The 12,572-nt window shown below is 43.4% G+C and overlaps 1 protein-coding gene across 1 annotated transcript in view; it reads right to left on the minus strand.

Annotated features, from left to right (window-relative positions):
- Window positions 1–285: 285 nt before the first annotated feature.
- LOC141109815 (sialic acid-binding Ig-like lectin 10) overlaps window positions 286–12,572 on the minus strand; it is a 52,110-nt gene continuing 39,823 nt past the window's right edge. The window contains exons 7-9 of the mRNA XM_073601081.1: window positions 12,203–12,244; window positions 6,555–6,800; window positions 286–314 (exon numbers count right to left, since the gene is read on the minus strand). Of these exons, the coding sequence (XP_073457182.1) occupies window positions 286–314; window positions 6,555–6,800; window positions 12,203–12,244 (317 nt within the window). The remainder of the gene's footprint in view (window positions 315–6,554; window positions 6,801–12,202; window positions 12,245–12,572) is intronic.

Below are 12,572 nucleotides of genomic sequence, written 5' to 3' on the forward strand. Positions count from 1 at the left end.
ACAGTAAAACATTAACTCAATAAAACAACTTCGTTTTTTATTGCAATCTGTACCTAAAAATAAAATGCCGAAGCATATTAATGTTAGGAGCAAATTGCCCCTCCACCCTTGCCCCCATGCTTCGGCATATATGCTCTTTTTTTTAACTGTGGTGGTGAAATCACCTCCTACAGCCCTGGAGTCACAGCTTTACGTATCATGGAAGAAAACCCTGCAGCTGTCAGAATAAATTAACCCGTGCTGCAGCTGAATGGCATACCTGGTTAACAATAAAACAAAGTAACATTACAATATAACAGTAAGACAAACCATACCTGCAAGAAAATACACAGTAAAAATAAAACATTACAGTTCTAAAATACACTAACAATTAAGAGAGAACAATAGATATAGAACAATAGAGAGCGAACAATAGAGCAGACAATAGAGAGCAAACATAAGAGAGAGAACAACAGAGAGAGAAGAAAAATAAAACAACTACTCTATTTGGCTTTTTTTTGTGCTTTCTGTGGGGGTTTTTTGTCGCACTTTTATATAAACTGTAAACTGTAACTGTAAACGTTCCATATTAGGGTCTCTCAAAATGTGATGGCCATCTCATCCTTCGAGATCCTGTGTAAGTGTGCCCTAGGACTGTGTAGTGCTGTACCCTATGCTAATACTCCACTAGTGTGTGGTAGCGTTTGAAACAGTCACCGATGCAGAGACCAGGTTGGTCAGGGCAGGAGGGACAATAAAACCGAGTGTCATGCCTAAATCCGCATTTTCTGCAGACACGACATCTTCTTTGGGGTGTTCTTTGGGCAGGGGTACCAGGGAGGACATACGGATAATGCCTCTAATGCAGCCGGCTCACTGCATTTGGATTGGGAAGTTGGGCCACAGCACCATTTGGAAACAGAAGGGCTGTGATGATCTCTTCCTGGAATTTTAGGAAGGATTAAGTTCATCCTGAGGTTTTGTATAGCACATAAGCATTCAGCAGAGCCAATTGGAGTAAATATACAGACACTTTTTTGTACCAGCATCTAGCCTTACGGGCAATTAAGTACGGCGCCATCATCTGGTCATTGAGGTCCACCCCTTCCATGTTAAGGTTGTATTCGTGGACACAAAGGGGTTTCTCCACAACACCAGTCGCCGTTGGAATTTGGACTGTCGTATCTGCATGAAGGGAGGACAGAACGAAAAGATTCCCATTATCCCTCCACTTCACTACAAGCAAATTATTACTTCTCAAGCAGGCTCTCTCCCCCCGTCTAAGTCGGGACTCTACAAGCCGTTGGGGGAAGCCCCGGTGATTCGATCGCACGGTGTCACATGCGCCAATTCCACAATCAAAAAGGTAACTAAAAAGTGGCACGCTTGTGTAATAATTGTCCACAAACAAGTGGTACCCCTTTCCGAATAAGGGTGACACTATGTCCCACATAATCATTCCAGCGCTCCCTATGTAGTCTGGGTAGTTCTCTGGCTCCCTCGTAAACCATAAAACTATATGTTTGGCCTATTGCCCTGTCACAGAGCTTATACATCTTGACACCCTATCTGGCACGCTTGCTGGGAGGATACTGTTTGATAGACAAGCGGCCAGAAATTTTAATCAGAGACTCATCAACGCAGAAAACTTGATCGATAGTAAACAAGGCTGCAAACTGTTGGATGAAGTGGTTTACGAGGGGCCGAATTTTGTAGAGCAGATCAAATCCAGGGTCACCCCAAGGACGACAGAGTGAATTGTTGTTGAAGTGCATAAATCCCAAAATCTGCTCATATTGTGCCCTGGTCATGCAAGCAGAGAACACGGGCATATGATGAATTGGGTCAGTGGATCAAAATGACTGCAACTCACTTTTTTTAGTTATGCCCATGAGGAGGGATAGGCCCAGGAAGGTCTTAAATTTGGAAACCGTAATAGGTTTCCAATCTCTGGCAAGGGCCAACTGGGGATTAGCGGCGATGAATTGACCAGCATTCAAATTGCTTTGGTCCACAAAAGATCTATAGAGATCTTCCTTGAAAAACAGCGAATAAAAAGCAAGTGACGTAAAATCAACGGTTTCCACCTGAATGCCGGGTTGGCCAGTGAATGGGGGAAGTACAGGTGCTGCAGAAGTGGTGGGCTCCCAATTCAGATTGGCAAATGCAGCGGGAAGGGCACTATTGGCTCGATGGGCCTGTGTTTGTATTCTTGGTGGCTGCGGGACACTACTTTTGCTAGCCACCGCACCAGCTTGAACTGCACTTATGGGACTCTCTACGTCACCAAGTGTTACTGCAGTGCTGGATGTACGACCAGAATGTACTAGGCCGTTGGTGCTTGCTAGTTCACCAGAAGGATGAGCGGCACTAGTACCGGCTCTGTGCTTCATACGAGAGCCCTGCGGTTCTTGCACCTCAACAACAGCAGAAGAACAGGGTCAGGTACGCCTGACCTTGACAGGGACCATTATTCTGTGGTCAAATCTGTAACACGATGTGCACTTTCTAAATAACTTATAAAGCTGAAGACAGCAGATATACATGTTATGCCGCGTACACACGATCGGAAATTCGACCAGCAAAAGACCGATGAGAGCCTTTGGTCTGAAAATGCGACCGTGTGTATGCTCCATTAGACTTTTGCTGGCTGAATTTTCGCCAGCGAAAGATTAAGAGCATGTTCTGAATTCCGTTTGTGTGTATGCAATTCCGATGCGCAAAAAAACAGGCATGCTCAGAATCAAGTACGAGACGAAGCCACTCAGTCTGGTAAAACGACCATTCGTAATGCTAGAAGAATGAAGTTGTTTTGCTGCTCATATTCTCCCTTTGTGTCTCACAAACTTATTTCTTTATTTTTTCTCGTGATCTCATGAATAATCTTTTCTGTTTTTAGCCAGATCTCCATAATAATGTTTTTAATTTTTTTTATAGTCTTTTTTTTTTTTTTAATCAAGATCTCCTGTTGTATTTTTTTTATTATTATTATTTTATAGTCATCTCCATACATTTTTTTTTGTACATCATGTTTCCACAACACCATTATTATCTTGTACTTGTAAACCTCAAGGAGGTTGCTTGGTGTCCCTTGTTAATTTGACATTATTATTTTTGAAATGTACCCGCCTACTCACCAAAAAACGATCTTATTTGAAGAAAAACACATTGGCAAGTATTTTCATATAAAAAAAATCTCCATTTATTCTGACTCCTAATAACAAAATAAAGAGGGAAGGCAACGCTGGAGAAACAGCTGGCATTTGCGAAGCCTTTGGCCCCCCAGGGCAGACATCAACTCTATGGATAAAAAAATTGGTAGCTTGAGAAGTCCATATAGAAGGGAGCACAATCTGGTCCAGGACTCCCAGAGATCAGGAACAGCAGCAGATATATGTCCCCAGGCTGTGGTACTACAACAGGCTGCGTCTTCTGTCAGACCAGACTGAACCCAGGCCATCACTTTCTTGTCTTCCGTGCAACCTTCCCTCCATGCTTCCCTGCAGCCTTCCCTGCAGGCTGTGGCTCTGGAGGTGGACTTGTGGAAGGAGGAGGAGGAGGATGGGTAAGTGTACTTAAGTGGACATCATCCATCATTTGGCCACTCAACCCCTTACGGATGGCCTCAAAAATGATTTTCTCGCATTTGTGGTGTGGGTCCTCCTCCATTTGCTGCAAATTTGAGGCTATATAGATGCCATAGGCCTCTACAGCATCGAGGGGGGCTTTCAGGGTGTCATTAGCCTCCTTAATGAGGCCCAGTGCTGCCTCCTTCATGTTCCTCCCCTTCCTGGCCCTTTTTGTTGTAAAGCGGAGGGGAGTGAAGGCACCTGGAATTGGGTGAGGCTACTGGGCCCCGCCACCTCCTGGCTGACACCTAACCCCACCTCCTCCTGGCTGACACTTACCCCCACCTCCTCCTGTGTGCCACATTCCAGAACCTCATCCTGGCTGAGGTCTTCCTGTGTATGAAAAAGGGACATAGTTTTAGTTTTTGGTTCATCAATCACACACAATTTTCAGCTCATGACTGTTGCAAATTAAATGTTAATAAATAGAAAAGACTATCATTCTGAGCCCAGCATTTTTCATTCTTGTCCCAATCATTTTTGGCCCCTACTGTCTATTGATATGTCAAACACTTTTTGTTAAATCATTCATTTGTTAGCAATAATAACATCTAGTTAACAACAATCATTTTCCCTCAAAAAATATGTTTAAAAATACTATACCTGGCTCCAGCTGGGCTCCTCAATTTCTTCCAGGATGGAAGGCCCAGGTTGGTCCTCGGAAGCCTCAGCTGGGGTTGAGAGAAGGGGGGCCGGAAGAGTCGAAAGTGATTCCCTGGCTTCAATCTGGTATGTACCACAGACTGGGTACATACACATCTTCTGCTGCTGCTCCTGACCTCACGGACTTATGGACCTTCTGAAGCTCCTTCCTATGCATGCTTCTTAAGCTACCAATTTTCTTATCCACAAACTCGATGTCTGTGTTGGGGACCTGAGTCTTCACAAATTCCAGCAGTTTCCCCAGCGATGCCTTCCTTGCTGGTGTTTTGTGATATAAGGGGTTTTTCACCTCCCACAAATTGCGCATATCCCTGTATCTGTCTATGAATTCGCAGAGGAAGTCTGGGTTTTTAAATTGTTTCATTTTTGCTGCAAGACCAAACAAAAGACAAAAACACTAATATCAGGCTAAACTCTCCTAATCTTAGCCCAATATAGGCCTCAATCTAGAATCAGTATAGGCCACTCATGTCCCAAGTTAAAATGTTACCTTCGCTATTACGTTTGTCGCTACCGTTCCTCCTTCCTCTGCACACAGAACGTAGGTACGACACGCGCGTGTTAGCTTTATAGGCACTGTGCATGCGTGAAACTATCTTTCGTTGCAGTGGGAGAGGAACATGGCGGAGACATGACAGGTGCATAATAGCAGTAACGATGAGGAGGAAAGCCCGGAGCCAGCAACGTCCCAATCCAGTAGGAGATTTAAGGCCTCAAATATGTCCTGAATGATGGCAGATCAGGTCTCTGGAATAATGATCCCCAGAGCCTGGGGGGAGATGCCTGTCGAGAACTTGAGGTCCTGCAGGCTTTTCCCAGTCTCCAGATACCGCAATGTGGTGACTAGCCTCTGCTAGTGAGTGATGGCTTGCCGCATGCAGGTGTCCTGCCTGCTAATATAAGGGGACAGCAAAGCCAACAGATGGTGAAAAATAGGGTGCGTCATCCGGAGATAATTCTTGAAATCATCAGGGTTATTCTCCTGGATCTCCCGCAACAAAGACATATGAGAGAATTGGTCACGCTGGAGCAACCAATTCTTGGTCCATGAACTCCTCCTCGCCCTGTTCATGGACTGGGCTTGGGTCAAAGCTATTTATTATTTATTTATTTCAGGTACTTATATAGCGCCGTCAATTTACGCAGCGCTTTACATATATATTATACATTCACATCAGTCCCTATACCCTCAAAGAGCTTACAATCTAAGGTCCCTAACTCACATTCATACCTATACTAGGGCCAATTTAGACAGGATCCAATTAACCTACCAGCATGTCTTTGGAGTGTGGGAGGAAACCGGAGTACCCGGAGGAAAGCCACGCAGACACAGGGAGAACATGCAAACTCCAGGCAGGTAGTGTCGTGGTCAGGATTCGAACCAGCGACCCTTCTTACTGCTAGGCGAGAGTGCTACCCACTACACCACTGTGCCGCCCAAAGCCTAACAAAGCCTAACAAAGCCTAGCTAGAAGCCTAACACCAAGCCCCCGCACAGCACGAACTGTATGACGAGCACGTACCCCCAACATGGCTTCAAAATGGTCGGCTGGTCAAAACAAACTAAACAGAACGCACTGAAGAAAAGCAAGGCCTGTGAAGAGCAAGCTGAAAATCAGTAAGGAGCGGACAAGAACACACTGAAAATCAGATACGAACTGACTACACGCACTGAAAACCAGATACAAACCCACAAGCACAAACTGAACAGCAGTAAAACGATTGGAATAAGCACCAGTCTGAAAAGCGCAAATCGTCTCTCACCAAACTTCTACTAACACGAGTTAAACAGGAGATTAGCAGAAGGAGCCCAAAGGGTGGCGCACTGGGTATTGAACTTCCTTTTTCTAGTCCTGTCGTACGTGTTATACGTCACCACGTTCTTGGCGGTCGGAATTTGGTGTTACCGTGTGTATGCAAGACAGCTTGAGCGAAATCCGGTCAGAATTCCGTCGAAAAAACCATCAGAGCTTTTCCGACCAAAATTCCGATCGTGTGTACGCGGCATTAAACTTATGTAGGGAGATTTGTTTAATCTCTGAGGCTGCTCTCTTCATTGGGTATATGTGAGGGTTTACATCCACTTTAACCATGAGCCAAACTATGTTTTGCCTGTTCTCACAATAGTAGCACACTAGATAGTGTTTCATCTATACAGTATATACCGGTTAGATAGATAGATGGAAAAAAAAGGTTTAAAAAATATTCCACTTAAAAAAAAAAAAAAATGGACCCAACACCAATAAAGTTTGTATTTTGAATGCAGTAGTTATTTTTACTTACAGAGCATCAGTACTGCTAAAGAGGTACTTGAAGCTCCATATTCATTCATGGCTTTGCAAGTATATAATCCACGATCCCTGGATGATATGTCATGAAGGTTAATTTTCCCAGTTGGAGATGTGTTGTTCAGGTTTCTAGGAATTAGCCATGTTATTGCGGCTTCTGGAAAACTTTTAGCAAAACATCTTAGAGAAAGTGTTGATCCTTCTTGGACATAAATTGTGTTATGTTCATCAATGGTACAGTCTGGATGGAAGATATAAATAGATTATACATATGTCAGTTATTGAGGTCATTCTATTCAGGCATTCATTTGTTCATTCAATAATTTAGTAACATATGTTTTTTATACATAAAATGGTAGCATGATTGGGAAGTACAGATGATATCAGCTGGTTGACTTTATTATTGACCATTATTAGGGCTAATTTACTAAAATTGGAGACTGCAAAATCCGATGCAGCTCTGCATGGAAGCCAATCAGCTTCTACCTTGTTCAATTAAGCTTTGAGAAAAAAACAAAACTTGAAGCTGATTGGCTACCATGCACAGCTGCACCAGATTTTGCACTCTCCAGTTTTAGTAAATCAACTCCTTAGTGAATATTTCAAAATCTGCTCCACCAGCGATTTACAATGGGAACATTTGTTCCTATCATGACTTTATGAGAGAATTCCCATAAATTTTGAGATTTTAGCTCATTTCTTGCTGTGTATCCTAAACAAAACACAGAGCACATTCTCTACACAAAGGACAATATAAAAAAAAACATTTGACCACATTTTATCCATTCCTTTTTTTTTCTTATAAGAAAAATACAAGTTTTGGTTTTAAATATAGCTTAACCAATAACATCTCTATAAAAGAATATCTCAGTAAAAGTTGAAAGGTTAGTAATTATGTCTTATGCCGCGTACACACGAGCGGACATTACGGCGGACTTTGCCCGGCGGACTTTTCGATGTACTTTCCGACGGACTTTCTGAATGAACGGACTTGCCTACACACAATCCACCAAAGTCCGTCGAATTCGTACGTGATGACGTACGACCGGACTAAAACAAGGAAGTTCATAGCCAGTAGCCAATAGCTGCCCTAGCGTGGCTTTTTGTCCGTCGAACTAGCATACAGACGGCGGACTTTTCGACCGGACTCGATTTCAACGGATAAATTTTAAACAAGTTTCAAATCTAAGTCCGTCCAACTTTTGAGAAAACAAAGTTCGCTGGAGCCCACACACATCGAATTGTCCGACGAAATCCAGTCCGCCGGGCAAAGTCCGCCGTAATGTCCGCTCGTGTGTACGCGGCATAAGTATCTCAAGTTACTTCTTTTGCAACTGACCTGACTTCACTTGAGCTTGACACTCCGCAACCAAAGAGGGGTATTGGCACTGAGTAACCTTATATGCGCAAATCTGTGAAAGTTCACGGAACAGCCAGCAAAAAGGATTTCTCCCAGGGAGGATAAGCATAAGGAGTAGGTTGGAGCTGGCCTACTGTGCTAACTAGCCAGCTTAAGTGGGGAAGGTGGTGGAGGTGGTGGTGGGGGGTTAATATAGTTTAAGGTGTTTTATAGTTAGTTTTTTGGGAGGGGACAGCTTTACTTTAAAGTGTTATTTCTATTTTTGCATCCATATTGGGAAAACACATACTTTAAATATGTTCCCATTCACATAGCATGGCTTAAAAATAAATTTAAAAAGTGCTGCTGACATTTTACTTGCCAAAACTGATTTTTTATTTTTTTTGCTATGTAAGGTTAGAGAGGGTTGGTGAACTAATCCTTGCCATAAATAACCGCTTTAGGACCGGACAGCGGCACAATGGCTCTCCTGCATGAATCGCTGTTGCTGTTCGGCGGCCTGCGCAGGCTCAGTAGCGGGCTGCGTGCTCTCGCTCCCGCGGCATGCTGCAGCCTGCCTGCGGATTGGGAGGGCTTGATGTCCTCCGGTGGCCCGCGATTGCTTTGTACACAGGCAGAATGGGGAAATGCCTTAGTAAACAAGGCATTTCCTCGTTCTGACAGGTGACATGACAGGGTTCTACTGTCATGGTTGGTTGGGAACAGTGATCTCTGTCATGTCCTAGTAAGCCTAGCACCCCCACATTTAGAAACACTCATAGGGAACACAGTTAACCCCTTGATCGCCCCCTAGTGTTAATCCCTTCCCTGCCAGTGACATTTAAATATTAATCAGTGGCTATTTTTAGCTCTGATCGCTGTATAAATGTCACTGGTCCCAAAAAAAGTGTCAAAAGTGTCGCAAAAATAACAAAAATGCCATAAATCTATTCCCTATTTTGTAGACGTTATAATTTTTGCACAAACCAATCAATCTACGCTTATTGTGTTTTTTTTTCCCAAAAATATGTAGAAGAATACATATCGGCCTTAACTGATGAAGAAATTTGTTTTTAAAAAATAAATGTGGGATATTTATTATAGCAAAAAGTACAAAATATTGTTTGTTTTTTCAAAATTGTTGCTCATTTTTTTGTTTGTAGCGCAAATAATAAAAAACACAGAGGTGATAAAATACCACCAAAAGAAAGCTCTATTTGTGGGAAAAAAAAGACGTCAATTTTGTTTAAGTACAGCATCACATGACCGCACAATTGTCAGTTAAAGCAATGCAGTGCCGAATCACAAAACATGCTCTGGTCATTAAGGGGGTAAAACCTTCCGGGGCTGAAGTGGTTAACCCTGTCTGTACTGTATTGGCCAATCTCTTTATCAGTTGTCAACTAGATTTGAACACTATCTGTCCTAACAAAGGTTTATAGATATCAGGGCTTGGCTTCTTCATTTTATGTTTTCCAACATAACAACCCCAAACACACCTCCAAGACGACCACTGCCTTGCTAAAGAAGCTGAGGGTAAAAGTGATGGACTGGCCAAGTATGTCTCCAGACCTAAACCCTATTAAGCATCTGTGGGGAATCCTCAAACGGAAGGTGGAGGAGCGCAAGGTCTCTAAAAACTTCCCACAGTACCCTGCACAGTTCACAGCCCCTGAAAGGTACGTAGACCCCCTGCACATTATGTAGACCCCCTGCACAGTTCACAGACCCCCTGCACAGTTCACAGACCCCCTGCACAGTTCACAGCCCCCTGCACAGTACACAGACCCCCTGCACAGTACGCAGACCCCCTGCACGGTACGCACACCCCTGAAAGGTACGTAGATCCCCTGCACATTACACAGACCCCCTGCACATTACACAGACCCTTTTCCCTGCACAGTACACAGACCCCCATTACACATTACACAGGTATGAATATTAAGAGGAACCCCGAACCAAAATTTAAAAAAATTGCACAGGGGTCCCCCTAAAATGCATACCAGGCCCTTCGGGTCTGATATGGAAATTAAGGGGAACCCTGTGCCAAATTCTTTAAAAAATCCCCCCCCAAAATCCATACCAGACCTTTATCCGAGCACACAACCTGGCAGGTCACAGGAAAAGAGGGGGGACGAGAGAGCGCCCCCCTTCCTAAACCATACCAGGCCACATGCCCTCAACATGGGGAGGGTGCTTTGGGGTAGCCCCCCAAAGCACCTTGTCCCCATGTTGATGGGGACAAGGGCCTCATCCCCACAACCCTTGCCTGGTGGTTGTGGGGGTCTGCGGGTGGGGGGCTTATCGGAATCTGGAAGCCACCTTTAACAAGGGGACCCCCAGATTCCACCTCCCCTGTGTGATTTGGTAACGGGGTACATTGTACCCCTACCATTTCACAAAAAAAGTGTCAAAATGGTAAAAAAGACAAGAGACAGCTTGGGACAAGTCCTTTATTAAAAAATAAAAAAATAAAAATGTCCCTCGATGTAAGTTCGACTCGAACACTGGGCTCATCCCTATCGAGAAGCAGAGCTCCATGTTTTAGCATGCCTGTGACCTATAAAAATAGTATATTTTTTGATTTTGATTCCATTTAAAGGGCCAGAAGTTTTTTTTACTTTAGGGAGAAAACACATTAATGAGTTTGTCAAAAACCTTAAAAGATCAGCAACATTCTCTGTGAGATCCGAATGGAGGATTTTGGTAACAGGTAAAACAAGAGGTGGTATGTTATAAAAACAACTGTGGCGAACCCTGGCTCTATCCCATGCTCATTTACTAAGGCAGCCATACTGTTTGTGACTGATGACACGTTCCATGTCAAACTGGAGGGAAAAGAGTGTCTGGCAGACATAAAAGATCATTTTTTTCTAAAAATGTTGCTGACCTTTTAAGGTTTTTTGACAAACTCATTAATGTGTTTTCTCCTTAATTCCAGATCCTAAAAGTTTGGAAGGATCTAAAACTAAAGCCAGGTGACTTGTGGATTGTTAAGAGACGTTTATATATAAGGAAATGTTTGGAGGCAAAACAGCATCTATTTTATGTACAGTTTAGCAAAATTTGAAGGAAAAGTCAACTGGATCCACACCAGACACTGCAAAAATGCCTAAATTAAAGAAATCTCTGTGTTTGATTTGTTTCCCTCTTGTGATTACAGTCTAGGGTATACTATTTATTCAAATACTTTAATTGTAAGGGATATATATATATATATATAAATGTGATTTGAAAAGTAATTTAGCCATGTTGAAGTCCTAGTTGTCTTTTGTATGTCTTCCAATTTTTGTAGAATTGTCTGTGTTTACATATGCTAATAAGTTAGCATGCCAACAATTAATAATTAAGAAGGCCATTCTGTCCACAGGAGTGTACAGCCAGTACTCTGTATATATGTCTTATCAATCATTTGTTGTTCACGATGAAAAGTCATTTTGTAATAGAAAAGCTGCTCAGCTAGCGAGTGGAGGATCCAGGAAAAGGGTTATAGCAGTTATGGTTAGTGATCAAAATATTGATCAAAAGAGAGAATAATATGTGAATTAATATGTGAAAAGTGTGGGGTGCATTTGTATTCAGCCCCCCTGAGTCAGTACTTTGTAGAACCACCTTTCGTTGCAATAACAGCTGCAAGTCTTTTTGGGGTGGTCTCTACCAGCTTTGCACATCTAGAGAGTGCCCATGGTGGTGTCTGGGTCGGGGGGGGGGGGGGTGGACTGCAGCACAGAAGGTTTTCACCTTAATGCATAACATTCCACTCACAGAGAGTGTCAAGTGTGGGGGTCTGGGACCAATGGATGCTCAGGAGATAGTCCCGCCTGTGGTCAGGCTGCCAGTCCTCGCCTCGGCAGCGGCTCTGATGGATGGATGGGAGAGGACACTGGGGAGTGAGCTGTCACAAACCAGAAACCACCTGTCAACCCAAGAGAGGCAACAGCTAATCGGAGCGTGTTTTTGGAGGCTAGCCACGCCTCCTTCCTTCTCCCTGTACATCCATACAGGATTTGAGTTCGAAAGCTGCAGGGCTTTTGAATAAATTATGAGGATGCTCATCAGTTTCCTCACAATCCATTGAGAACTATAAGCCATCTGCTCCAGGGTTAGACGAGACTTGCAGTTTTCTCATCCACAGATTGCATAGCCGCCGGTTTTTAAAATGTGACAGCAGGTGCGGGGAGAGGGGTGTAACATGCTCCTAAAGATGAACCAATCCTTAAGTAAATCATAAAATTATCATTATGGCCCCTTTAAGCCTTCATTTTATTACAGCAGTGAGGAAGGTTTGACAATAACAATGGTACCTGTAGTCATGGAACAACTGATCTGAGGTGTCCGGGGAGCATCTAAAAAGAAAAGAAAAATTTTAGAGCTTTGTAAACTGCTGGACAGGGACACTGCTAGAATGTTTAAACATCTGGGACATCCCTGGGCACTTGAAGGATAAGAATTATGAGGGTCACATAGCACTTAGGGCAAATGGTGGATGAGGCCTCACTGCATTGACAGTGGAAAGGGTTTAAAGGGGCAGACTTAAAGTGGTTCTAAAGGCTCAAGGCTTTTTACCTTCATGCACTGTATGCATTGTATGCATAAGGGGGAAAAACCTTCTGTGTGCAGCAGCTCCTCCAGCCCCTCTAATATTTAGCTGAGCCTGATCTTCCTCCAGCGATG

The sequence above is a fragment of the Aquarana catesbeiana genome, linkage group LG10, assembly GCF_042186555.1.
Source record: "Aquarana catesbeiana isolate 2022-GZ linkage group LG10, ASM4218655v1, whole genome shotgun sequence".
In the NCBI taxonomy this organism is placed as follows: domain Eukaryota; kingdom Metazoa; phylum Chordata; class Amphibia; order Anura; family Ranidae; genus Aquarana; species Aquarana catesbeiana.